At 36.0% G+C, this 26,725-nt stretch overlaps 1 protein-coding gene across 10 annotated transcripts in view; it reads right to left on the bottom strand.

Annotated features, from left to right (window-relative positions):
* Positions 1 to 556: 556 nt before the first annotated feature.
* Positions 557 to 26,725, bottom strand: part of Pcm1 (pericentriolar material 1) — a 100,476-nt gene continuing 74,307 nt past the window's right edge. For 9 of the 10 annotated variants that reach the window (XM_070016329.1, XM_070016332.1, XM_070016331.1 and 6 more), the window contains 13 exons: positions 24,027 to 24,147; positions 22,544 to 22,705; positions 22,021 to 22,163; positions 18,529 to 18,663; positions 15,489 to 15,686; positions 14,641 to 14,703; positions 14,251 to 14,386; positions 13,551 to 13,711; positions 10,238 to 10,310; positions 9,308 to 9,564; positions 5,526 to 5,618; positions 5,054 to 5,168; positions 557 to 2,517 (listed from right to left, as the gene is read on the bottom strand). In XM_070016329.1, the coding sequence (XP_069872430.1) occupies positions 2,492 to 2,517; positions 5,054 to 5,168; positions 5,526 to 5,618; positions 9,308 to 9,564; positions 10,238 to 10,310; positions 13,551 to 13,711; positions 14,251 to 14,386; positions 14,641 to 14,703; positions 15,489 to 15,686; positions 18,529 to 18,663; positions 22,021 to 22,163; positions 22,544 to 22,705; positions 24,027 to 24,147 (1,683 nt within the window). In that variant the 3' untranslated portion in view covers positions 557 to 2,491. The remainder of the gene's footprint in view (positions 2,518 to 5,053; positions 5,169 to 5,525; positions 5,619 to 9,307; positions 9,565 to 10,237; positions 10,311 to 13,550; positions 13,712 to 14,250; positions 14,387 to 14,640; positions 14,704 to 15,488; positions 15,687 to 18,528; positions 18,664 to 22,020; positions 22,164 to 22,543; positions 22,706 to 24,026; positions 24,148 to 26,725) is intronic. The other variant, XM_070016335.1, reaches the window with a different exon arrangement.

The raw sequence follows: 26,725 nt of genomic DNA, 5'->3' as shown, positions 1-26,725 counted from the left end.
GCTGTTTATATACCAAAGTAGGCTGGACACAAAACATGTATTTTTGAGGAAATAAAATAATTTTTTCTGTATTATATATTAACTATGCTTTCTGATGCTGTAAAAAGCTTATTGGTTAGGAAACGACCATTCTGCACAAACTTCTAGCTTTCTTAGAAACAGCAAAGGTTAGGCTAGAACAGTCTTTCAACACATGCAAACCAAGCAATTCCTAGTCTATAGGCCCAACCATCTACCTCTTGCCCCTCAGTGTTTTCCTGGTTTACGTTATTCCAGGAAACCTCAACGAAGGCTCTCTGGCTAGGCTTTCTCCTGGTTTCTGCCTTCTAATCAACAGTTTAGAGGTCCCCTACCATCCTATGTGCCATGTGCTGACACCTTTCCTGACACCTGAATGTAAGTTTCTTCCAAGTCTCATTCTCATTTTCCCACTCTACTCACATTGACTTAATTAAACCATATCTAACGTTTACAGATTATAGAATGTCCCTAATTTTTCTTACATTAAAAGCTGTCAATTCTGCAGTGTCAACTTAAATAAACATGCAATTCAGGGTTGTATGTAGGATACACATTTATTAACAACAAAAAAGCATTTAGCCAAAGGAAATATTACAAAATACAAAGTTCCTCCATAGCCTGGCTAGGTCCTGGCATTATCTCAATCTGTATAGGAGTTTAAGCTCATTCATATTTACCTTTGCTCCTTCTATCTTAACCAAAATTTTAACTTACATATTGAAAATAGGAATATTTAATATCATACCTTTTAGCAATAGTTTACTAAAACATATTAAACAAGCTATCTGGTATGTTATAACAAAATCATCCACTAAACAAAAAAACAACAGACTTAGAGAACAGCTAAAGTCAAATAAGCTATTTTAATAAGGATCATAATTATTACATACTGCAATAATGTACTGAATAAAACCTTTCTATTGGGTCTATCTTCTGTTTTGTTTTGGAGACAGGTTTTACACCCTTTGTTGGCTTCAAAGGCAGTAGATAGCCAGGGTGGCCTACAACTCACAATCTTTCTGCCTCAGTCTCCTGTCTGAATGCTGCCAATACTGCTATGTACCACAGTGCCCCACCTTTGTATCTTTAGTATGCACAGAAGAAGGATGGATGATGTAAAGGTATGGCTTGAGTACTGGTATGCTTGAGTACTAAAATTAATTATGCTTTTTTTTGCTTAGAATCTAGAAAGTCTAAAAGTTGCCTCTACATAAAATAAAAATTACTATCCCATGTTCAACTGGGTAAAAATTCCTGGTTTGGGATTTGTAATTTTCCAAATAGATTTTATGAAAACTGGAGATAAATGCTATGTATGTTTTAAGATTATGTATCAATATAACTAATGTCCTCATAGGGCAATCTTCACTCACCATTTCCTGACTGGACCTTTATAGTTTCAACTAATGTCTCAAACAAGGAAGAATTTTAAGGAATACCACGTAAGTTCTTTTGTATGAAGTATTTTATACAACCTGACAAATTTAAAAGACTACTTAACGCTAAGAATTCTTCATATATTCTTGTTTTACTCAAGGAAAAACTGTAAGACTGACTTCTTCATTAATTGGTGCTCTGATGCCTAACTGGGCCTCTACGCAGGCATGGGATAAAAAGGCACATCTCACTGTTTATGCAATACTTTCTTACCCAATAAGTTCAATTCTATTCTGAAAGAGTTCTTAATACTAATCAGAATGTTATTTATGTAGAAATAACACTTGCTAACTACATAAAAGCTAATTATTTTTTAGACTGAGACAACACAATTAGGGATTTGAAATTCTGAAAAATATTCATAATAATTACAAAAGCTCTAGGTGCCAAGGACATGTTTTTAAGCAATTTATAAGGATTATTAATGTATAATTAATGATAACTTTACAAATACCCCTGGTTACCTTTACAACTTACTTACCCTATTTGTACAGAGGTTCAACAGGTAGCTGGGAAAATATCTGACCCAACAGAAGCAACATTGGCATTATTTGAATGATTGACTTTGGAATAAATATTTTCCTAATTCTTAACTTTTGCTCTCTCTGGATAGCCCAAAACTGTGTGTGTGTGTGTGTATACATATGTGTCTAATATATATACATATATATATATATATGACAGCAATTTGCAGTATAGAATTCAACATAATTTCCAAAAAAGGTACTTTACAGATAAGTCAAACTTTATTTAAAACTACATTTTAAATTTAATGTTACCAAACATCACAATGAGAAAAATCAAGACCACAAAGAAAAAAACCAAACACAGTGTATCAATGCTTGAATCGGTCCAGGATTCAGTTTCTGATGTCTTAAACTGCCATGGGCAGAAATTAGCACACCTATCAAAAATGCAGTGTCAAACTAAGTTACAATTTTATACAGATCAGAACTGATGTTTATTTAGTGTCATTTTTCATGTATTCACTGAACTACGTAAAAAGAGAGTTAGAAGAGTCTCTGATGTCATCTTATATGTTCTGGATTCCCACTGTTTCTGAAAAACAGAATAAAAATGCTTAAATTACTTATTTATTTACAAAGTTTATTTATTTATTTATTTATTTATTTATTTATTTATTTATTTATTTATTTATGCATTTTGTCAGTGGTAGGACTTGAACTCTGGGCTCTCCCTGCACTCTTCAGCTTGAGCCACAACACCACTTCTGGTTTTTTAGTGGTTTATTGGAGAAAAGTGTTTCACGGACTTTCCTGTCTGGGCTGGTTTTGAACCGTGATCCTCAGATCTCAGCCTCCTGAGTAGCTAGAATTACAGGTGTAAGCCACCAGCGTCCAGCACAGTTTAAATATTATTTTTTTCCAAACTTTTACTTAAAGGAAATCCTAACTTAGATAATATACAGTAAAGGAGAATAAGTAAGCATTTCTATTTCATGATGGCAAACAGCAGTGTGTGCGTGCGTGCGTGCGTGCATGCGTGCGTGCATGCGTGTGTGTGTGTGTGTGTATGTACTAGAAGTCCTAGACTTGAACTTAGGCCTGGGCACTGTGCCTGAGCTTTTTTGTTTAAGGCTAATGCTCATCAGTTGAGACACAGCTCCATTTCTGACTGTTTTTTGGTGCTAATTGGAGAATAAGAAATCTCACAGACATCCCTGCCTGAGCTGGCTTTAAATCACAATCCTCAGACCTCAGCCTCATGGACAGCTAGGATTATTATGGGTGTGAGCCACCAATGCCCACTGCAGATTCTTGTTCTTCTTTTGTTGATCATGGGGTTTTAACACTCAGCTTGGGTGCTGTCCCTGAGCTCCTTTGAACCACCATTCTCAGATCTCAGACTCCTGAGTAGCTAGGATTACAAGAGTGAGCCACCGGCACCTGGTTTACAGATTCTTCTTGTCTGTCCATAAACCTAAATAGAAAAAAAAAAAAAAAAGGAGACTGCCAATTGCATTCATAAACTGCTTTAATAAATGGCAACTCCTTTGCACAACTACTTAAAGAGAGTAATAAAAAAGGAAAATTGCAAATAAAAATGATTAAATGAACACAGATAAAGGCAAGAACTGGTGGCTCATGCCTGTAATCACAGTAAGCTTAGGTCTGAGGATGGCAATTAGAAGCTATCCTAGGCTGGAAAGTCCGTTAGACCCTTATTTTTAGGAAAAAGCCAGAAGTGGAGCTATGGTACAACACCAGCCTTGAATAAAAAAGGGATAGCACCCAGGCCCTGAGCTGGCAGCAGGTTAGCTGAAAACTAGGGCAGTACAGAAAGTCTTATCTAAAATGGTCTAAATCATATATATTTTTTTAACCAATTGATGAGTTGACAGAAAATAAGAAAAACATTCTCTGAGTGGCTCAGAGGTTGTGCTATTACATAGATAAAGAAGGAAATATAGAGACCTGGAGCTGGTAGCTCACAGCTTGTAATCCTAGCTACTCCGGAGGCTGAGATCTGAGAAGCGCAGTTCAAAGCCCAGTTCAAAGGTAGGAAAGTCCCTGTGAGACTCTTATCTCCAATTAAACATCAGACAACCAGAAGTGGTGCTGTGGCTCAAGTGGTAGAGCTGAAGAGCTCAGGGACAGTGTCAAGCCTCAAGAGCGACCTACCTCCCCACACCCCCTGTCACCTGACTTTACAACAAATTTAAGATAAGTATTGTAGACACAAAAAGCAACACGTATGTATAATAACCTTAGTAGTTTACAGATAATGTACATTATTTCAAGTAAAAAACAGAAAATAAAATCAATATGACACTGAGAAAGGACTTAATTCATATTTGTTACAGGAAAAAAGAGAGAAATTTAAAACATCAAATATAAAATAGTACAACAAAAATCACTCTAAAGTAATGAAATCCAGGCCTAGAAATGAATGTGGCTTAGTGTAGGGTGCTTGCCTAAGATGCATAAAACTCATCACCACATAAACAGAAAAAGCCAGAAGTGGCATTGTGGCTCAAGTGGTAGAGTGCTAGCCACGAGCACAAGGAGCGCAGGCCCTGAGTTCAAGACTCAGGACTGATAAAAAGAAAAAAGAAAGAAGGAAAGAAAGGAAGGAAACCAGGTTTTGAAACTGACCATTAACTCTCATATACCTTCCTTAAACTATATACAATTTATTTTCTAAAACAAAAGATTTTTAAAATACTTATCTGACTATCACTCAGGAGGCTGAGATCTAAGGATTGCAGTTCAAAGCAAGCATGGGCAGGAAAGCCCATGGGATTCCAATTAATTAATCTTCAATCAGATACCACCCCCCTCCCAAAATCCAGAAGGGGGATGCGACTCAAGTGGTATAACACTAGCCTTGAGCATAAAAGCTCAAGGACAGTGTGTAGGGCCTGAGTTGAAGCCCTAGGACGGGTATAATTTAAAAAATTCTGATAATGTTTTGAATCTCAAAGAGCTAAACTAAATTTTTCTTTATAGAATGCTTCCTTTCTAATAGTAGGCTTATAATCCTGTAAGTACTATTAGCACATTTGAAGACCAAACCAAAAAGACAGCATCATGATTCTGTAATTTTTAAGTATAAAATTAATGGATAACTTTACCAGGTTCTTTCAGTTTCTGAGAATTTCCAGCTAATTCTTCAGTCTGCATTTCACATATTTCATCAGACAAATGGTTTCTCTGTTGTTCTTCTACCATTTTCTTCCTGAGATCTGCCTTTGGAATGAAAAATAAAAATACCAATCATTTTTCATCTCAATCATATTTGTTATATGAAAGTTAAGTTTTTGAGGTTTTTTGTCAGGGTTTTTTTGTTTTGTTTTTTTGGGCTTGAACTGTGGGCCTGCGGCACTGTCCCTGAGCATTTCAGCTCAAGGCGAGCACTCTACCTCTTGAGCTACAGTGCCACTTCCAGTTTTCTGGTGGTTAATTGGAGGGAAGAGTCTCATAGACTTTCCTGCCCAGACTGGCTTTGAACCAAGACCCTCAGATCTCAGCCTCCTGAGTAGCTAGGATTACAGGTGTGAGCCACTGGCACCGGTGAAATGTTTTTAATTAAAGAGAGCCAAATACCTCTGAATATATTGTCAGTTTGAGTGGCAAATCTTCAACTTTCACAAAATCTTCTTCATCAGACTTTTGACTAATGTTACCAGATTCTGCTTCCTATAAGACAAAATTATATTTCATAAAAAAATTGCATTCTACTTTTGGAACAAAATCTAAGTCGTCCAGGCCAAGAAATAAAATGAAATAAAAAGCTGGGTGCTGGTGGCTCATACATGTAATACTAGCTACTTAGAAGACTGAGACCTGAGGATTGTGTTTCAAAGCTAGCTCAAGCAGGAAAGTCTGTAAGATTCTCATCTCTAATAACCATCAGAAAGACAGAAGTGGGTCTGTGGCTTAAGCACTGGAGTCCTAGCCTTAAGCAAAACGCAACAGTGTCCAAGCCTCGAGTTCAAAGCCTAGAAACAAGCACCCAACCAAAAAAAGAATAAGCCCTGCATCTTGCATATACATTTTTTATAATTTGGAGAGGGGAAGGGAAATAACAAAATGCTGAAATAAGGATATGGGTTGACCCATTATAACAATGAGATGTACAAGACACTATGTTGAAAATGAACTTTACAACTAGCGGGGAGGGGAGGAGTTGGGAAGGGAAGCTAGGGGAAAAAACAAAGAAGGGGTAACAATGTTCAATAGGAAATGTACTGATTATCTTACTCATGTAACTGTAACCCTTTGTACAGTATTTTTACAATAAAAACCAAAAAAAGAGAATAAGGAAGATTCTTTTTTTTTTTTTTTTTTTTTTTTTTTTTTTTTTTTTTTTTTGTTAAATTGTATTTTATTTTATTTGAGAACATACTGTACAGAGGGGCTACAATTACATGGGCAGAATAATGCATACATTTCTTACCAAGCATTGCAGCCTCCTCCTTTGTTTACCCTTCACTTCCCTTCCCTGCCTCCCCCCTCCCCCCACCCAATTTTACCCCCCTCCCCCCACCCAATTATACCCCCCTCCCCCCCCCACACCGAAATTGTAAAGCTGGTTTTGACATGACATTTTGTACTTCTCATTGTTGCAACAGGTCCACCTGAATCCTTAAACGATTTGTTTGTCCCCATCTCCTCCACATGATATACTGATATCAAATATAGTGAAAGCGGGGGTTACACTGTGGGGGAGGGACATACAAAGCAATAAAGGAATAATCTTATAAATGCATTAGAAATACATGCATGAAAGAAACGAAAACATTAAAATACATATTTAAGGGTTCATTTTCCTAACATCACATTATCTGGCCTTTTCCGCTTGACTCATACCTATACTAGATATTGCAAATAAGGGAAACCATGGGACCTATGCTTCTTTGGGCCTGGCTTACTTCACTTAATATAATTTTTTCCAAACCTTTCCATTTCCTAACAAATGGGGAAATGTCATTCTTTCTGATGGAGGCATAGAATTCCATTGTGTATATATACCACATTTTCTTGATCCATTCATCTACTGAGGGGCATCTGGGTTGGTTCCATATCTTAGCTATGGTAAATAATGCTGCAATAAACATAGTTGTGCTGGTAGCTTTAGTGTGGTCTTGTTTGTAAACATTTGGGTAAATGCCCAAAAGTGGGATTGCTGGATCATAGGGGAGATCTATGTGAAGTCTTTTGAGGAACCTCCATACTGCTTTCCAAAGTGGTTGAACAAGTTTACATTCCCACCAACAATGAAGTAAGGTTCCTTTCTGTCCACATCCCCTCCAGCATCTGTTGTTATTAGAGTTCTTGATTTTTGCTGTTCTAACTGGAGTGAGGTGATATCTCAATGTTGTTTTGATTTGCATTTCTTTTATGGCTAGGGATGTTGAACATTTCTTCATGTGTCTATTGGCCATCCTTCTTTCTTCTTCAGAGAAGCTTCTCTTTAAGTCTTTCGCCCACTTATTTATTGGGCAGTTGTTTCTTTGAGGATTTGTTGTTGGGTGGTTTAATTTTTTGAGTTCCAAGTATATTTTTGATATGAGACCTTTGAAGGAAGATTCTTATATACATAAGTAATGTATCAGTAATTCTTTCATGCTTGGGTTTTTTCCTATATTCATGTTTATATAAATAAATCAGAAACCTATATAGTTCATGAGAAGGGCTATGTAGCTAAAGCTATGAACATACTGTCAAACTTACTTCCATTTACAACAGAGCCAATTTATACAGAGGAAGATCAATACTTACATTTAGTTCTAAAATAATATTTTTTTAATTCTTAGAAAAAATCCTACTTTCTGCTGGGCACCAGTGATTCTGCCTGTAATCCTAGCTACTCAGGAGGCTGAGGTCAGAGGACTATGGTTCAAAGCTACTTTGGGCAGAGAAAATTCTGTGAGACTCTAACCTCCAATTAACCACTCAAAACAAAACAAAACAAAACAAAAAACTAGAACTGGAATTGTGGCTCCAAGTGGTAGAGCACTAGCCTTTAGCAAAAAAACTCCAAGACAGTGCAGTGCGCCCAGGCCCTGAGTTCAAGCCTCACAACCAGAAAAAAAAAAAATCCTTCTTTCCTTCAGTACTGATAATCAATCCCATACCTTCGTGTATAGTAGGCAAAACTCTTATTACTGAACTATATCCTCAGTACTTATTTGTTAACATGTTCGCAGAATGGATCAGAGCTATTTACATACACACATATCCCTCTCTCCATATATATGTATACACATAACAAATATATATGTATATATATATATGTATATGTATATATGTAACAAACTATGTGTATGTATATATAACAAACTTTCCCCCCCATCAGTCATGTGACAGCCTGGATACTGTCCCTGAGCTTTTTCACTCAAGGCTAGCACTCTATTACTTTGAGCCACAGAACCACTTTCAGTTTTCTGGTGGTTAATTGGAGATAAGAGTCTCACAGATTTTCCTGCCTGGGTGGGCTTTAAATGGGCTTTGGAGATCCTTAGATCTCAGCCCCCTGAATAGCTAGGATTATAGGTGTAAGCCACTGGCATCTCAGTTATAAATATGAGGTATGAATTTAGTAATTTACTTTTGTAATCATCTCAAACTTGTGTTTCCTTTAAATTTGGATTGGATTTTCATTCTTTAGCCCTCCCTGTAATTTTGGATAGTATCATGTTTCTACCGAGTACCAAAGTAGAAACCTTAGGCTTTTTTTCCAAGGGGTGAGGGGGGAGTGGGAGGTAGGAGAAGGAGCGCTGCTATCGCAGATTTGAACTTAGGGCCTTAGTGCTTACTCAACTTCTTTGCTCAGCTGGTACCACTTGAACCTCACTATTAGTGAATATTGAACTTGAACTCTCTTAAAACTGCCACTGGAGGGCTGGGAAGGTAGCTCAATGGTAGAGCGCTTGCCTTGCATGCCCGAGGCCCTGGGTTCGATTCCTCAGCACCACATAAGCAAAAAGCAAAAAAGCTAGAAGTGGTGCTGTGGCTCAAGTGGTAGAGCGCTAGCCTTGAGCTGAAGAGCTGAGGGACAGTGCCCAGGCCCAGAGTTCAGGCCCCATGACTGGATCCAAAAAAAAAACAAAAAAACAAAAAAAAAACTGTCACAGTAAAACTCTTTGGTTATCCAAATTATGAATTGCTTTAAGGTTTGAAAATGCTCACCATAAATTATAATCACTCTTCTGCTACTGCCTGAAGTATGAATAAAAAATAAAAATGTTTAGACAGGTTCTAAACACAAAGTGTTTGTGTGTTTATATAGTATTTGATTTATATGCTGAAAATGTTAATCTGAAAACAGAGAAATATACATAGAAATAAAAAGCAATATATTTGGAAACACAAGTGATACTTACATAGTCATGCACTAACACTGGAGATTCAGTATCGGGACTTCCAGCCAGAGAGCTCTCAGGAGTTTCCTGGGTAGACTTAATTTCTTTGACTTTAGGCACTATGGTTTCAATTTCAGTTAAAGGTATCGGCAAAGGGTCAGGCTGTTTAGATGAATCAATAGTAGTAACTGAGTCCTTCTGGGTAGAACTATTTAATGGCTGTTCATTTTCCAGGATATTAAGGTAACAAGGTTTCACAGGAGAATTAACTTGATCATCTGCCATCAAAACAAAGTCTTAACTTCAGTGTAATCCAAGTTGTTTTATAATCCCTTTACATCAAATAAAGACAATATACATAAATAGAAATGATCAAGACACTGAAGACCCAACAGAAAAGGCAACTACAAATGTTCATTAGCAGTGGCTTTCAAATTTAGCTGAAGAGATTCATCTAGGACCTTTTAAAATAAGAATTTTTGCTGGGTGCTGGTGACTCATGTCTGTATTCCTAAGCTACTCACAGGAGTGATCTAAGGATCAGTTTGAAGCCAGCGTGGGCAGGAAAATTGGTGAGACTCTATCTCCAACTTACCGGCAAAAAAACTTCAAGTAGAATTATGGCTCAAGTGATAAATGCTAAGGGACAATGCCCCTCTAGCCCCAATTACTAGGAAGGAAGGGAGGGAGGAAGGAGGGAAGGAGGGAGGGAAAAGACAAGAATCCAACAATTAGGATTTTCAAGAGTCCCAGGAATGATTTTTTTTTTTGGGGGGGGGGGTGAAGATATGCCCTGAAAAAGAATATTTCTGTATAGGTACATAAACATTTGTTAACTCTTCTCTTAGTGCCTTCAAACTTATATTAGTTTTAAGAATTATAATATTTAATAAAGTTTTAAGTACATAAAAGGTTCTTTAATCTTAAAACTGAAGTTATTTAACTTCTTACTTTTATCAGTGAGCACCTGATCTGGTGGGAAATTAGTGCTTTCTGCCGTTTTTTCCAGGTCATGCTGCAGAACCTAAAAAGAAAAAGATGTTTTAATATGAAAGCCTTAAATATATGAACAATATACCTTATTATTATATATCTTATTATAGTATGATTTTTGTCCATCAAAGCTTCAAACTCTCTTAAAGGAGGCTTTGGCTACATTAAGAAGATGGTCACACTAAAAAGGTTCCTTCTCAGACAAACTCAACACAATGCAGAAAAGGAGACTAAAATACATTTTTCTGTTTTATGAATTTTTTCAGACCATATCTTAAAAAATACAAAAAAGATATCTATACATGTAAGCATTACAAGGATGGGAGAGGAAGTGAGCAAGAGGAGAAAAATGAACAAAGCCAAGTACCTTTAACAGGATAGGAAACAAAAAAACTGATATTTACCCCATCATTAGAAGTATCAGATTCTAGGGAGGGAAAATATGGTGGCAGAGTAAGGGCTAGTGATTAAAATTAAGACTGGTAGTGTTAGGCTTAAAACTGACTAAGAAAAATGTGGATTCCTAGGTTCTTATGTCCAACAGATTACAACTAGTGAGCCAGACACTTGAATAAAGAAGGAGGGCAGCAGTGAAGTCCATACTGAAAACAGAATGAAATAGTGCAAGTGTATGTAATGATGGGGGCATTCCACTCCTTTCTCACATTAAGCTCCAGAACACCAGGAACAAAACTAATATGCACCCAAGCAGGAAAATAGAAAACCCTTGAAGATATTAAACCACTTTGAAACACAGACCAATAGATACTAACATTTACAAGTTTCTATCAGGAAACTAGCTGTCTACCTCATGTCCTGTAAAGAAACAACCAACAAAAAAGCAAACCAAGTTAGGCACAGCAACTCAAATCTATTTATAATCCTAGTTTGGTGGGAAGTGAAAACTAGGAGATCTCAGTTTCAAGCCAGTTCAGGCATAAAGTTCATGAGATTCTATTTCAACCAATGGTTAGGTCCAATAGCACAGACTATCATCCCTGCTATATAGGAGACATAGTGGCTAAGTACAGTGATGTGTGCTTGCCACCCTAAGATGTGAGTAGATGATTCCCGTGTAGGTCTGCCTTGGCATAAAACAAGATCCTATCTCAAAAAAAAAAAAAAAAAAATCAATGCAAATGAGGATTGGAGGAACGGCTGAAGTGGTAGAGCATCATCTGTCTAACAAACATGAAACTGTTTCAAGACTCCCCCCCAAAAAACCCAACTTTTTTTAATATATCATTCTTTAATATAATCAGTAGATAACTGAATATGATCAGTAGATAACTGAAGAATATTTCCAGCTAGATAAGACCCTGCTTCCATGATCAGAAAAGTAACAGCAAAAAAATGTTATTTAGAAATAAAATATGACCATGGAAATAAAAATAATTTCATACTGACATTAAGACTAAGGAAATCCAGAAAGCAAAAGTAAAAGGATAAAAGCAGTGGGACAAGAGAAAAGAGAGATGATTATCCTCTGAGAACTAGCAATAGCTGATAAAGAAGAGAATATGGTGAAAAAAACAAATCACTAAGGGAAAAATATAAATGGAAAAGATCCAGTAAAATGCCCATATAATGGAAAAGACTCAGAACAAAGTATATTAAGTTTTAGAATTCTAGGGGGGATAAAGCTTTTGGAGGAAGAAAGGTAAATAATATATAACAATGAAGTAGTTAGTACCTTCAAAGATCTGAAGAAAATATTTTCCACACAGAAGAAGTGATTTTCAATACAGAATTTTTTTTGGGGGGGTGGTGGTGGTGGTGAACTGGTTGTAGGGCTTGAACTCGGGCCTGACTGCTGTCCCTGAGCATTTTTGCTCAAGGCTAGTGCTCTACTACTTTGAGCTACAGTGCTACTTCCCAGAAAAATATTTTAAACCATTTCAATCAATATTTTCTTAGGTATGTCTCAAAAAGTTTTATCTCTCATTTCTGAGAGGTACTAGAAATTATTATGGTCCTCTAAAAATAAGGCCAGTAAAAAAAAAAAAAGACTGAATTCTAAAAATAGATCTGAAAAAGGAGATAAATGAACAGACACATCCTTGTAACTCTTCTCTCCTTCCAATTAACCAGCAAAATGCCACAGTGGGTGTAGCTCAAATGGTACAGCACCAGTTCTGAGCAAAAAAAAAAGGCCAAGTGACCAAGTGAGAGCTTGAAGCCCTGAGTTCAAGCTCTAGTAGCAGCACAAAAAGAAAAAGAAAAACACATAGCCAAACATGTAATGTAAGTTAAATCTAGAGTGATGAGGAAGGAGTAATGATCAAGGGGAAAAAAAGGATGTCAAGACAAGTTAAATTTAAGTTTATGTATGAATACTGCTGGGAGGTTTATAAAGATACTGGCTTGGGTTGGGAAGATTCCGCAGCACCATATAAGCAGAAAATGCCAGAAGTAGCACTGGGGCTCAAATAGTAGAGTGCTAGCCTTGAGCTGAAGAGCTGAGGGACAGCACCCAGGCCCAGAGTTCAGGCCCCATGACCGAAGGAAAAAAAAAAAGAAGATACTAGTATACAGCAGGGGAATATGTTCAAAGAAAATCAATGTAAACTGATATAAGTATCAAATTGAGGAGGAAGATGTACAAGAATAGACAATAAATAATACTTTCTTGCTCAGCAATCAGTAATATTTATAGTTTAAGACTAAATGTAAATTTCATCAAAACACATACAATAAAGAAAGAAATATGGAGGCAAATAGTTGAAGAAATTGTACAAAGTACTGTCGATGGAGCAGGATGAAGTAAAAGTAGGAAATGATTTTATTTCTTGTTGCATAAGATTTTCTTATATGACTAAAAGACAGCTGGGGCAGGAAAGTCCATGAGACTCTTATCTCTAATTAACCACCAGAAAACCAAAAGTGGTGCTGTGGCTCAAGTGGTAGAGTGCTCACCTTGAGCTAAAAAGCTCAGGGACAGTGCCCAAGCCCACAGTTCAAGCCCCACAACTGACAAAAACAAAAAACAAAAAACAAAAAACCTCTAATGTGAAAGAAGTTAAAACCTCCATCTGTATACAAAATGAAAACTGCATATGGGAAAAAAAACCCTCTAAAGTATACAGTAGTTAGGATTTGTTAGAAAATCTTAAACATTGTTAAATATAAAAAGTGTTTCAGATTCTAATAAATATCTTAAGAATGACAAAGAATGAGAAAAGCTATAAATTTTGACATTTTTTCAGAAGGTTTTTGCTTTCAGTAGTTGAAATAAGAATAGCAGTAACTATTCTGATGGTTAATGGATTACCTGACTCTCATGCTCAGTTTCTTCTGTAGTTTCAGTATTAGCCTGAAGTGAAGTCTGGACATCCACAGGGCTCTCCTCAAATTCTTCTATTTCTTCATCTTCATTTTCATCTTCTCCACTTCCATAATTAGTTAAAGCCTGAGTTTCAGCTTTAGATAAATCTATGTTGATTAATGTACAACTTTTAGTAAATCTCACAAATTCATCTTTTTTTGTTCTTTAGAGATGGGGTTTTGTTGTGTCAACCATGCTAATATGCAAGTTTTAGAGTCAACATATCCTCCCAAACCTGGCCTCCCAAGTACAGGTATAAATTTCTTACCCACACCATTTAATCTTAATAATGGTTAACATTTACTGTATTCTTGCTTTATTCAGGTGTTTTACCTAATATGCCTAAAACTGTCAGTAAGTACTGGAAACTGTAGTACAGAAAGACCAAGTTGTTAGGTTTGTTTGTTGTTTTTCTAAGACAGGGTCTTAATATGATCCCTCAAAATCATAATCCTCTTGCATTTCAAGTATAGGCATTGGAGGTATAAGTGATCATGCTGGCCAAGTAAATAAATCAGGTTAATAATTTACTAACATTCAAATTCAGAATTAGATGCCTAATTTGCTATTCTTAAACTCCTCTCCTAAATGTTCTGATAGTGATCTATAAAGAATTATAAACATGATTCAAAGCCTTTAAACTTACTAATAGACACTGGACATGCTTCACTTTCTTCATCTTCCTCTTGATCAGAAACATCTGATCTTACAGCTTTGGGACCTTTGGCATCGTATACCTCTGATGTCTGAGTCTGCTTAACTGTTTCAGTTTCATCCTTGTCCTGTCAACAAATGAGTAATTAATTTTTTGAAGTACTTTGAAAAAGGCCTATGAGGTCTCTATCTTAAAAGTAATGGTTATTATATATGAACGTATAATTATTTTTGACAGTCTAGTTTTGTTTTTTAAAGAATAAAGAATAGGCATTTGATGGTGCTCTCAAATATTAAGGTAAAAGCTGATAAAATGATTTATTATGATGATTTATTATATCTTAAAAGCACTACTAATAGACATAAATTAATTAGCACATACTTTGTCTTCATCATCAATCTCGCCAGCAGGTGAGCCATGATCTCCTTCAAGAATTCTTTTGGCCTAAAAGCAAATCAATTAAACAGAATTCAGCAAAAACACTTAGGTAATTCCAGTTTCCTAAACCTAAAGTAAGTGACACTTCATTTACTCTGATGTTAAAACCAATAAATTAGAAAACAGCCTTTTACATACTATTATCACATCTAAACTGATGAAAATGTCTTATTCGCCAATTCAATCATCAATTATCACTATTTTTCTATCTGGATAATTGCTAAATATTACAACTGGTCTCCTGATTTTCTTTCTACTCTACAATGATCCTTCCTTAATATGATATCAAAACAATTAAAACTGTATAGTTTATGCCATTCATTAATTTATTCCAAACTTCCCTATGGGTTTTCATCATGTTTCATGTCTTTATAAACATGGCCTAACCTATCTGTGTGATATCAATTCTACATTCTTACTATTCCACTTAATGTGTTTCTCCCTTCACAGCCTTTTCTCTGTTCTCCCAACAAATCAATTCTGCCTGATAGTCCTTACTTATGAAAGTTCATAAAGGATTGTATCACAGAAACTAAACTACAGGGATGTGAAACTAAAGCCCTAACCAATAAATAAGCATGTCTATTAGCTGGAAGTCACCTTGGTTGAGACATATCCTTGGAGACTCTTGGAGATTGACAACAGCTGTGACAGGTAGTTGGCTAAAGAATAGATTTCATTATCCCTCACCTCTTTGGAGAACTAAGTGATAATATAAGTGACAATGATCAAAAAGTATAGTTACAGGCTCATTACAGCTACACCTAAAATCAAAATGAAAGTTAGGTTACCTCTTTGGCGTAAGACTGTATCACTCCAGTTGCTTCTATTTTCCTTTTACATCTCTGTTTTACAGTTACACTATTATTATCCAAATCTTGCATCAGCTTAAAGAAAGCCAATTCATTAAACAAAACTTCAGATATTTCCACAAGAAGGTCTTCTCCACAGTCTTTCAGTTTTCTGCCTGCAAATTTTGCCAATGAATCCTATTTGATGATAAATCAAATAATTTTAACATTAAAACAGAGAGATATATGATTAAAAGATGAAGTTTTAAATATTTAGAAGGAAATAAGATTACTGATTTTAAGTATTGAAAAACTTGAAACTAATGGCTAAGATCACAAAAAAAAAGATTATTAAACATTACATATTACTAAGTGAGAAGTCTTCCCAGTCATGCTTACTGAGTAAATGGGAGAAGGGGGAAGAGAACTGTCTCCCATATATTTAGTACCTAACATAATTCCTGGACATGGAAGATTTCTAATCCCCTAATCAGAGGATTTCTAATCCCAAAAAGTTCCCAATGCATATAGGGAACACATATACACTAACAGTTAAGTCATTAAGCACTATGAGAGAACAATACAGAGCTTCCTTCAAGTATCATTAGAATATTTTTCAGAATAGTTTAAAAGTAAACTTTAGCTCTATTCAAATTCAACCATAACATCAAATGATAAATGTATTATAGTCTATACTTTTTATTAAAACTGCTTTCCTGTTATGGATTTTCCTTTTTGGAAAATACATGAAGTCTGATGTTCAGTGTCTCATCACTATTACTATTTCAATCATACAAGGAAGTACATATGCTGAGTGCCTTGTGAAAGGAAATTCTTTAATTAAAGTTTTAGACAATAAATTCTAGCTCATGAATAAAAATTTAATATTCTAGAAAATAATAGAAATTTTCATTCTTCATATATATGCCCCAGTGAAAAATATGAGGAATGAAGTGAAAGAAATCCATTCACACCATCTTACACTTAGGGGAAAAAAAGTCCTATTTCTGCTGTGCACTAGTGGCTCATGCCTATAATCCTAGCTACTCAGGAGGCTGACATAGGAGGAGCATGGATCAAAGCCAGCCCAGTCATCAAAGTCAGTGAGATTCTCATCTCCAATTAACCACCAGAAAACTGAAAGTGGAGCTGTGGCTCAAGTGGAAGAGCGCTTGCCTTGAGCTAAAGAGACAGCAGCCAGGCCCAGAGTTCAAGCCCCATGACCGACAAAAACAAAACAAAACAAAAAAACCTACTTCTAAACTAATGTTTATAATAACTAATGCTTATAATAATAGGCAAAACCAAAGATGGGCTGAATGGATCTTGATTTAAAAATTTGAACTGTTAGTAATTTCTCTTTAAATCACATTCTAGAATAGTTACTTCTTCCTTTAGAGACAAGCCATCTAGTTAAATTTTTAAAAATACATTTATGTTATTTCACTTATTTCTACAGGAGTATCTTCTCTATAGTCTCTCCATTTCCTGCTAGCAAATGTTTTGAATCCTAAAGGATTCCTACAATGTAGAGCATCACTGACATCTTCCTTATAAATTATGTATTCACACTATTATAAATGGAGTCAGAACTATTCTGAGACTACTGCTGAATTTATACTTTAGTCTTAATGTACTGTTTAATTTGGAGTAACAATACCACCAATAACAAACCTCAATGGGAAAATATTCAAATAAAGGGTAAAGATTTTTGTTTTTTGTTAGTTTGTTTTGTCATGTACTGTGGGCCTGAGGGCTGTACCTGAGCTCTTCAGATCAAGGCTAGCGCTCTACCACTTGAGCCACAGTGTCACTTCTGGTTTTCTGGTGGTTTATTGGAGATAAGAATTTCACGGCTTTTCCTGCCCAGGCTGGCTTTGAATCACAATCCTTAAATCTCAGTCTCCTGGGTAGCCAGGATTATAGGCCTGAGCCACTTGCACCCAGCTTATAGATGTTTTTATATGAAATTAAAAATTCCTTATTTAAACAAAGTGTCTCATCTTGGTACTAGTGACATTAAGACTGCACAATTCTATTGTGAGAGACATTATAGGTTCTTTAAGCAGCATACCTAGCCCACCAACCTAGTACCTCCTCTCTTCTTTCCCCTTCCTACCTCCCCTCTACCTTACTTGCTATGACAAAGTGTCTTCAAATGCTGTTAAATGTCTCCCAGGAGGCAAAAAAATCTCCCCTACGTGAGAATTGCCCTAATTTAAAGTTACTTTTACATCTAAGGATAGCAGTGTGAAAAGCAGAGGAATAGAAAGGCCAGACAACAGGTATAAAAACAAAGACATAAGAAATGTGTTATGGTGTTCTGTAGTAGTGGGATGACTACAGTTCACTATGACTTACGATGTATTTTATAAAGCTGTAGAAAAAAAAAAGCTTCAAGGTTTCAAGTGTAAAGAAATGATAAGGAAAGGGAAATGTTACTGTGGCTTAATCAACAAACATTCTATACAGTATATGCTGAAGTATCTACTTGTAACCTTTTATTAAGTGCAATTAATATATTAATAAGAAAAACAATGTTATACTCTAAAAGGTTTCTTCAACTGGTAGCTGGGTTGGGGCTTTAAAATTTCCCCAGATTAGTCCAAATAAATGAACATATATATAGCATGCCCTAAAAAAACTTCTAAGTAATGGAATAACTTGGAATGTATTAAATGTCACACCAAGTTATTGTTAAAATGAATGTCTGAATAGATGCATAATACCAGAACATGAAAAAAAATAAATAAAAGTCCTAAACTCATTCCTGTAATCTTAAGCTATTCAGGAGGCTGAGATCTAAGGATAGCAATTCAAAACCAGTGTGGACAGGAGAAACTGTGAGATTTCCAATTAACTATCACTAAAAAGAAGCCAGAAGCTAAACTGTAGCGTACTACCCTTGAGCAAAAAAAAACCTCAAAGGAGTGTGCCCAGGCTCTGAGTTCAGGTCTTAGGACCAGCAGAGAAAGGTGAAAGGGAAGAATTCTAAACAGATGGTGGATACTGGTTAGGCAATGTAAGTATAAACACGTACCTGTAAAATACTTCCAAGTTGTTTATGAAAGAACTTTACAAACTCTTTGCTCTCATCATTTTGCTGGGTAAGGGTTAAAACCATGCGTCTCACTGAAGTAAGAAGTTGAGACGAACATACTTCATCCATGTGCTCCTAAGAAAAACCCTAAAGGGTTAGGATATAAACTTATCTATTGTTTAAAAATATCAATCACATAATAATCATTTCTCTGGCATAGATCCTTCTCACCTTCTCAATTTTCAGTTGTACACTGGAAAGAATTGTCCATGACAACAACCAAACTCTTAACAATATACACCGAGAGGCTTGACAATTCGGACTCACTATACCAAGTGTTGGCTAGTAAAAGAAACTGGCTTATCCAACCTTTCTCTATTAAGAATTATTCATGCTATAGCTTCAATTTGCCTATCTTCCTGTTTGCAATTTGGTTAACTGCAACTACTCTTACAATCAATTTTCTTCCTCCTAATTTTCTATTATCAGACACACACACACACACACACACACACACACACACACACACACACACACACACACACACACACACACACACACACACACACACACACACACACACGTATGTATATATATAAAGTATATCCCCACCTAGTGTTGAGGTTTGAACTCAAGGCCCTGTTCATGCTCAGTTTTTTTGCTCATGTCCAGCGTTCTACCACTTGATCCATGCCTCCAGTCTGGATCTTCATGCTATTAACATCTTGTACAACATAGGACATAGGAGCAGCTAGTCCTCTACCTACTACATGCTAGTTACTCCATCAACGCTTCCCCAACATTCCAACAACTAAAGTCTCAATACATTATCAGATGTCTTATTGGTCAACATAACCCCCTAATTTTCTTTAATTTTCTCCTTAATTGTTCTTTAAAAGCATGTATAAATTACAAAATAATTCTAACCATTTTCTGAAGTAAGTCTAGAAATTTCTTATTTCTCTTCTATTAAAGTCACTTAAGTTCTACAACCTTTCTCAGGTCAGATTTTTTTCCTAGTTGAATAATCTATAAAATGAAGCACTCAAACATATTAATTCCTAAGGTTGATTCAGGCTCATTTTTAAAAGTTCATGTGTCAAGGCAAGTAACTGAAAAAATGAAACAACAATGAAAAAGTTCTGTCTTCAAAAGCTCAAACGCTGGGGCTGGGAAGGTCGCTCAGCAGTAGAGTGCTTGCCTCGCATTCATAAAGGCCCTGGGTTCAATTCCTCAGCACCACATAAACAGAAAAGGCCGGAAGTGGCACTGTGGCTTAAGTGGTAGAGCACTAGCCTTGAGCAGAAGAGTGCAGGGACAGCACCCAGGCCCAGAGTTCAAGCCCCATGACCAACCAAAACAAAATTCAAAAGCTTGATTCACAATTGATCAAAATCTTAACATAAGACTTAAAACTTTGAGGGCTGGGAAGGTGGCTCAGTGGTAGAGCGCTTGTCTTGCATGCATGAGGCCCTGGGTTCGATTCCCCAGCACCACATAAGCAAAAAGCAAAAAAGCCAGAAGTGGTGCTATGGCTCAAGTGGTAGAGTGCTAGCCTTGAGATGAAGAGCTGAGGGACAGCGCCCAGGCCCAGAATTCAGGCCCCATGACCAGACCTCCCCCGCCCAAAAAAAAAGACTTAAAACTTTGAAACCCTAGGAGTAAACCCTTTAAAGGTATAGGTTAACAGTTTCCTGAGTAGAATCTTAATCGCTGACAGAGAAAAAAAAAAACTGACAAATGGAACTTGATCAAATTAAAAAGCATCTGCAGCATAAAGGCAACAATTATCAGAATCAAGAGACAGGCTAGAGAATGGGAAAAAAAAATTGTTTTAGTGCCTGGCACAGTGGTGCCAGAAACAGAATAATGAAACCTGTTAGGCAGGGTACTGTGGCTCCCACCTATATTTTAGCTATTCAAGTGGCAGAGTGGGATGATTATGGTAGTGGCCAGGCCCAGGAAAAAGTTCATGAAACCTCATCTCACTAATAAAGGCTGAGTGTAGTGGAGTAAGCTTGACATCTCAACTACAAAGAAGTATAAATAGGAGGATTATAGTCCACCCGTTCCCCCAAAAAAGATACAGTGCCTGCCTAGCAAGCACCAGGTCTTGACTCAAACCTTGGTACTACCAAAACCCAAACTAAACTATAAAACTTGTTTAATATGGGGAATAATAATAGAGCAAGTCAATTTTTTTGTTGTTGTTTTTGCTGGTCCTGGAGCTTGAACTCAGGATGTGGATGTTATTCCTGAACCTCTCTCTGTGTGCTCAAGGCTACTACTACTCTATTACTTGAGCCACAGCACCACTTCCAGTTTTTGAGTGGCTTATTGGAGGTAAGAGTCTCATGGACTTTCCTGCCCAGGCTGGCTTTGAACTATGATCCTCAGATCTCAACCTCATGAGTAGCTAGGATTACAGGTGTGGGCCACCAATGCCTGGCTGCATGAGTGAATTTCATCCAAGTACATCTCTCACTGAGTTGTCCTTAAGTTCTTTTCTGCAGTCAAAAATTCTCTTTGAGCCTGAATAGAAGCTCCATTCTTCTTCCTCAGATACCTCCTTGGAATCCTGCCACTGTAGCATTTTTCTTGGCGAGACTCTCCCTGTAATATGTCCGCTGTGTAGCTCTTGCTATCTGCTATGTATCTTACATATGTTTCCCTGTGCTCCTGTTTCCCTTTCCTTTCAAATCTTTTCTACCTTAAATAGATATAAGATTAGTCCTCATTTCTAATGGCACTGAAGAGCATGAATCTCACTTGGGATACAATACCCTATCCCTGAGTTAGATGGGACTGCAAAGGCTGTATGAGTGTGCATTTGTACTCCAGGGGTTGGATGAGACTTCACTTTAAGACCTGATCAGCTGATGTCCTAAATCACTTTTTCTCATCTGAATCAAAAAGTTAGCCTGAAAGCCGTGTTAGACAAACCAACTGTGATATGATAAACTGAGCTAACTCATAAAAGCAGTAGATTTAAGATTCACTGACAGCAGGCACTGGTGGCTCACGCCTGTAATCCTAGCTACTCAGGAGGCTGAGATCTGAGGATCGCTTCAAAGCCAGCCCGGGCAAGAAAGTCTGTGAAACTCTTATCTTCAATAAACCACCAGAAAATCAGAAGTGGTGCTGTGGCTCAAGTGAGCACTAGCCTTGAGCTGAAGAGCTGAGGACAGTGCTCAGGCCCAGACACAGAAATCACCATGTCTAGTTCTCCTAATCCTTATCACTCAGACTGTGACTCTCAATCATTTCTTTTCTCTGAGGCTCTATTTTGTCAAGATTGTGGGAGACAGTTTTGTCTTCTGTTTTACCTGAATTTTTGGTTTTTTTGGGTCCGGTCATGGGGCCTGAACTCTGGGTCTGGGAGCTGTCCCTCAACATTTCACCTCAATTTACCTAAATTTTTATGATTTACTATAATAAAGTTTTACCTATGAGTCAAAAAGCACAGAAAGTTTATTTTTAAAAATTACTTACCTTCAAAAAAGGAATGACTTCTTTCATAATTGCTTTAATCTGACGATCCAGTTGCTGAGTATCAATTCTAGGACATGGGACAGTAGAAACCTCACTTACAGGTTGTTGTGAGCTACAATTTTCAATAATGGGAGTTTCTGCTTCTAAGAAAAATAATACATTAATAAAAAAAGTTTACATCATTTATACACACACACACACACACACACACACCATTTTAAAGAATATCAAGATATGATAATTTAAATTAAAAAATGCCAGGGCAAAAAAAAAATCCATGTACTTGTAGCATTCATGATAGCTAAATAAAAACAGTAATAAAAACCTGTATTACCAACTATATATTAAGTAGGGCCTTTAATATTTTTTCTATGACAGAGTCTTGGTCTGTAGGACAGGCTGGCCTCAATATTCTCCTACCCCAGCTTCATGACTACATGAATACATACAGTGCCTGGCTGGTTTTTCACTGTTTTTATATGCAACTATGATTATAACTTCTAATCAATTAAAAAAGACATACCATCTAAATTATTATCTGCAGAGGTGGCAGCGGCAGCAGCATCTTCATCCTCAAGAACTCTGCAGGTGCATCTCATATTTGAATTACTGTCACCCTCGGTCTTCATACGTTCATATTCTCTCATTCTGGCTAATGCTTGATCTAAGTGAATCACCGTGTTACCTAAATTTGAACAGAAATATTTCTAAAATAAGCAAAAGTAAATCTTTTTATCCACTTCTCAAAAACTATTATCTGAACATTAGAAAAATTAGCATTTTAACAAGTTCCAGACACTATGTGCTTCATGTAGATCTTCACATTTATTTACTCCTTAAATAATCCTATGATAGCAGCTTCATACTTAAGTAACTTGCCCAAATCTTTACAATCAGTTTTAAATAAAACAGCAGGCATTTGACTTCAGGTTATTTTAAACCATGTTAGTCACATCTATTTCACTATTATCATGTTGTTTTACTGGAAACAGTAAAAAGAAATCATGCCAAAATGTTATGTAAATTCTGAGGAAAGTAATCCAATTTAACAGAAGCAAATAAGGTAAGCAAAAGAAGCCTACCAATGAGATTTTCCAATATCTACCTCTCTCTTGAGAAGAATACTGAGGTAGCAACTTAGGGCTTGCTAGGCAGGCAGTCTTTCACTTGAACCACATTCCCAGTCCTTTTGGCTTTAGGTATGTTCCTAACAAGGTCTTGAACTTATGGTCAGCCTGACCTGGACTTCAATCATCCTATTTATTCTACACTCATACGTTGGTGTGCACCACGATGCTAAGCTTTTTGATGCTAAGCTTTTTAATGGCTGAGATAGGGTCTCATAAACATTCTGCCTGGGGTGGTCCTAAACTGCAAATCTTCCTTCCTGAGTGCAGACGTGTGAATAGCTAAGATTATAGCTACCACTTATATCCACTTCTAGTTACAAAGCTAGTTGTAAAAAACTGTCTGAAAGAAGAATTTAGTAAAATAATGAAAATAAGCAGTTCATATTCAGCAACTCATTCAGAAATAGTAACAGAAGAAAAGGAAAGAACTAGCCAGAATAACTTCTTTACAATGGATGCACTTAGTATAGACCTGATAGCTATTTACTTAGAAAGGAGGCAGAGCCTCAGTAATCAGGAAAATCTGAATCATTGTGATAACAGATACCTAGTGATAAAGCAAGGCTTGGACTTTGGATATTTTTAAAAGTGTAAATTTCTGTTTATTGAGATATTATTATTTGTGCTTGATAGTGGTATGTATAGATTTCCTCCAAGAACACAGCAAAATAAGAACTCTACTTTATCACTATTTCAGTCATAAACATTAGGTGATCTGACCCAGGTTCAGAGTCCTGATGAAGAATACTGAGAGTTTAACATGATAATACCTTTATGTCTATGTTTTATGAGCCATACATTATCTTTTAAGTTGCAATTCACAGACTGTAAGACATCAACTTAGTCATGCTAAAATGATAAACATGTTCTGCTTACCTAGATCATCTGTTGCAAAGGGTTCAAAATTTGAAGATACAGACATGACACTAGCATTATCAGCATTGTGTTGCTCACTTATTTTATGTGTTTCTCTTTCAAAGTTTTTCTCAAAAGTTTCCTGTTACAATAAAAAAATAATTTCTTTAAAAATTTTATAAATATTAACTATCAAACAGATACTATTTGCAAACAACGATATACCTAAAATGTACATTACATGAGTACTGCATGCAAACAGGACTATATACTACAACCAATTATTAAATGTTGAATAGTCATAGAAACATAAATATTAATCTTGCAGAACATCTCTTCTCATAATCGAACTCATTTTTGTATGTACTTTGCAGAGTTCCAACAAATGTATATACTCATGTAACCAGCTTCTTAAAAGACCAGGCACCAGCTTAAAAGACCATGTCTATCAGCCTAGAAAGTTCCTTTGTACCTTTCTACAGTTAATCTCCACGACATTCATCTCATATATCTACCACTGTAGATTAACCTTATTAGTTCAGGCAAAAAGTATGTATTCTTCAGCATATTTTTCATTGTGTTTCTGAAATTAATACATGCTCTTGTGTATTTCAATATTACATTATTTCTAATTGTTGTATCATATTCTGTTGTAAGGTGTATCTGTTTTACTGTCAGCCTTTTAAGTTTCAGCCATTTTAATATGTTCATGGTGGTATCTCACAGTTTTAATTTGCATACTAGCCATCTATATGCTCCTTCATAAAGTTTCTATCCAAATCTCTTTTCTACTGTTATTACTGAGTTGTCTTAAATACAGCTATAAATTCTAGCTGTAATACAGCTAGAAGCACAACGCTTTTATTTTCATGGAATCCAACAATATTTTCATGTATAATGCTTTTGGTGTCCTAAGAAATCATTGCTGACGTTAAAAATAAGATTTTTTTCCCTTATTTTCTTCTCTTTTAATTGTATAGGTTTAGCTTTAATAGGATTTTCATGTTATTTTAAACTAATCTTAAATGTGGTATGACAACGGTGTCTCATATATATGCATATCTGTTTTTGTGGGGTTTTTTTCTTGCTAGCTATTGGTCTTTTGTGGGACAAGTGAACAAAGGATAGTGTGCTAATCAAATGGCACTGAAAAAGAGAAGACGCTGACCTTAATGCTGAATTTCAGCTTTGGCAGAAAAAAAAATTTTTTTTAATTATAGTAATACAGTTATTTATCCCAAGCCCTTATTTAGTAAGTAGTACGCTATCTTTACATTTTATTTAACTTTAAAACTTGATCAATTTAGTTTTATCTTGAAATATAGTCAATTTTTCAAAATTTGCTATTAATGGTGCAGGTCAGTATGCTGTATCTGGAAATAATGCTACGTATATGAGACTTGGATTAATAACAGAAGCACTGAAGAACATAAAATTTCTTAGACGTTTAGGAACAGACTTCACACTCCAAGTTATTCCAATGCCCAGTAAACCTTAAGACACCTTGTTTAATAGCAAAAATTATCAAAATGATCTTTTGGAGAAACACTTCAGAAGACATTATGGAACTATTCCAACTTTCTACCTATAAGCAATTACTTGCTAAGCAATTATTCTTATGTATGGATCTCCAGGTGATTCAACTGTATTATAAAAATAGAATCAAATTTTAAACAGGTGATTCCCCCAACAAGCAGCATCTCTTCAGATTCCTAGCAGTATGTCATTCAGTCTTTCAATGAACAAAGTACTGGGCACTATAGGAGGACACAGACTACTAAATGTCTACCATTCTCCTCCTCACCATCCTCTCAAAGTCCTTTTTGTTTTATTAAAAAAAAATTTTCAAGTTAAAATATATTCAATGGATCAAGAAAATGTGGTATATATACACTATGGAATTCTATGCCTCCATCAGAAAGAATGACATTGCCCCATTTGTTAGGAAATGGAAAAACTTGGAAAAAATTATATTAAGTGAAGTAAGCCAGGCCCAAAGAAACACAGGTCCCATGGTTTCCCTTATTTGCAATATCTAGTATGAGTCAAGCGGAAAAGGTTAGATAATGTGATGTTAGGAAAATGAACCCTTAGATATGTATTTCAATGTTTTTTTTCTTTCATGCATGTGTTTCTAACGCATTTATAAGATTATTTCTTTGTTGCTTTGCATGTCCCTCCCCCACAGTATAACCCCTGCTTTCACTATATTTGATGTCAGTATAACTTGTGGAGGAGATGGGGAAAAACCAGTTGTTTAAGGATTCAGGTGGACCTGTTGCAACAATGAGAAGTAGAAATTGTCATGTCAAAAATGAGCTTTACAATGTCGGGGGGGGGGTGGGAAGGATTGGGGGGGAGGGGGGAGGCTGGGAAGAGAGGTGAAGGGTAAACAAAGGAGGAGGCTGCAATGCTTGGTAAGAAATGTATGCATTATCCTGCCCATGTAATTGTAACCCCTCTGTACAGTATGTTCACAAATAAAATAAAAATTAAAAATTAAAAAAAATAAAATATATTCAATTATATTCATTACTAGGATGATTGACTTCTGACTTACCTTGTACTTCTTGACTTACCTTGTACTATTTAAGGATTATTATTAAGATCTGTTTGGTTTACTATGTATCTTGAAATACAACATACACCTATTTATTAAATGTCTGTTAAAAGTTAGTCCCTCCTTTACACAACTGCTTAAAAATAATAAAAATATAAGT

The sequence above is a fragment of the Dipodomys merriami genome, unplaced genomic scaffold (assembly GCF_024711535.1).
Source record: "Dipodomys merriami isolate MVZ:Mamm:240054 unplaced genomic scaffold, mDipMer1.0.p SCAF_12, whole genome shotgun sequence".
NCBI classification, from domain to species: domain Eukaryota; kingdom Metazoa; phylum Chordata; class Mammalia; order Rodentia; family Heteromyidae; genus Dipodomys; species Dipodomys merriami.
Note: the sequence above shows the minus strand (reverse complement) of the source record. Positions and strands in the feature narration are given on the sequence as shown.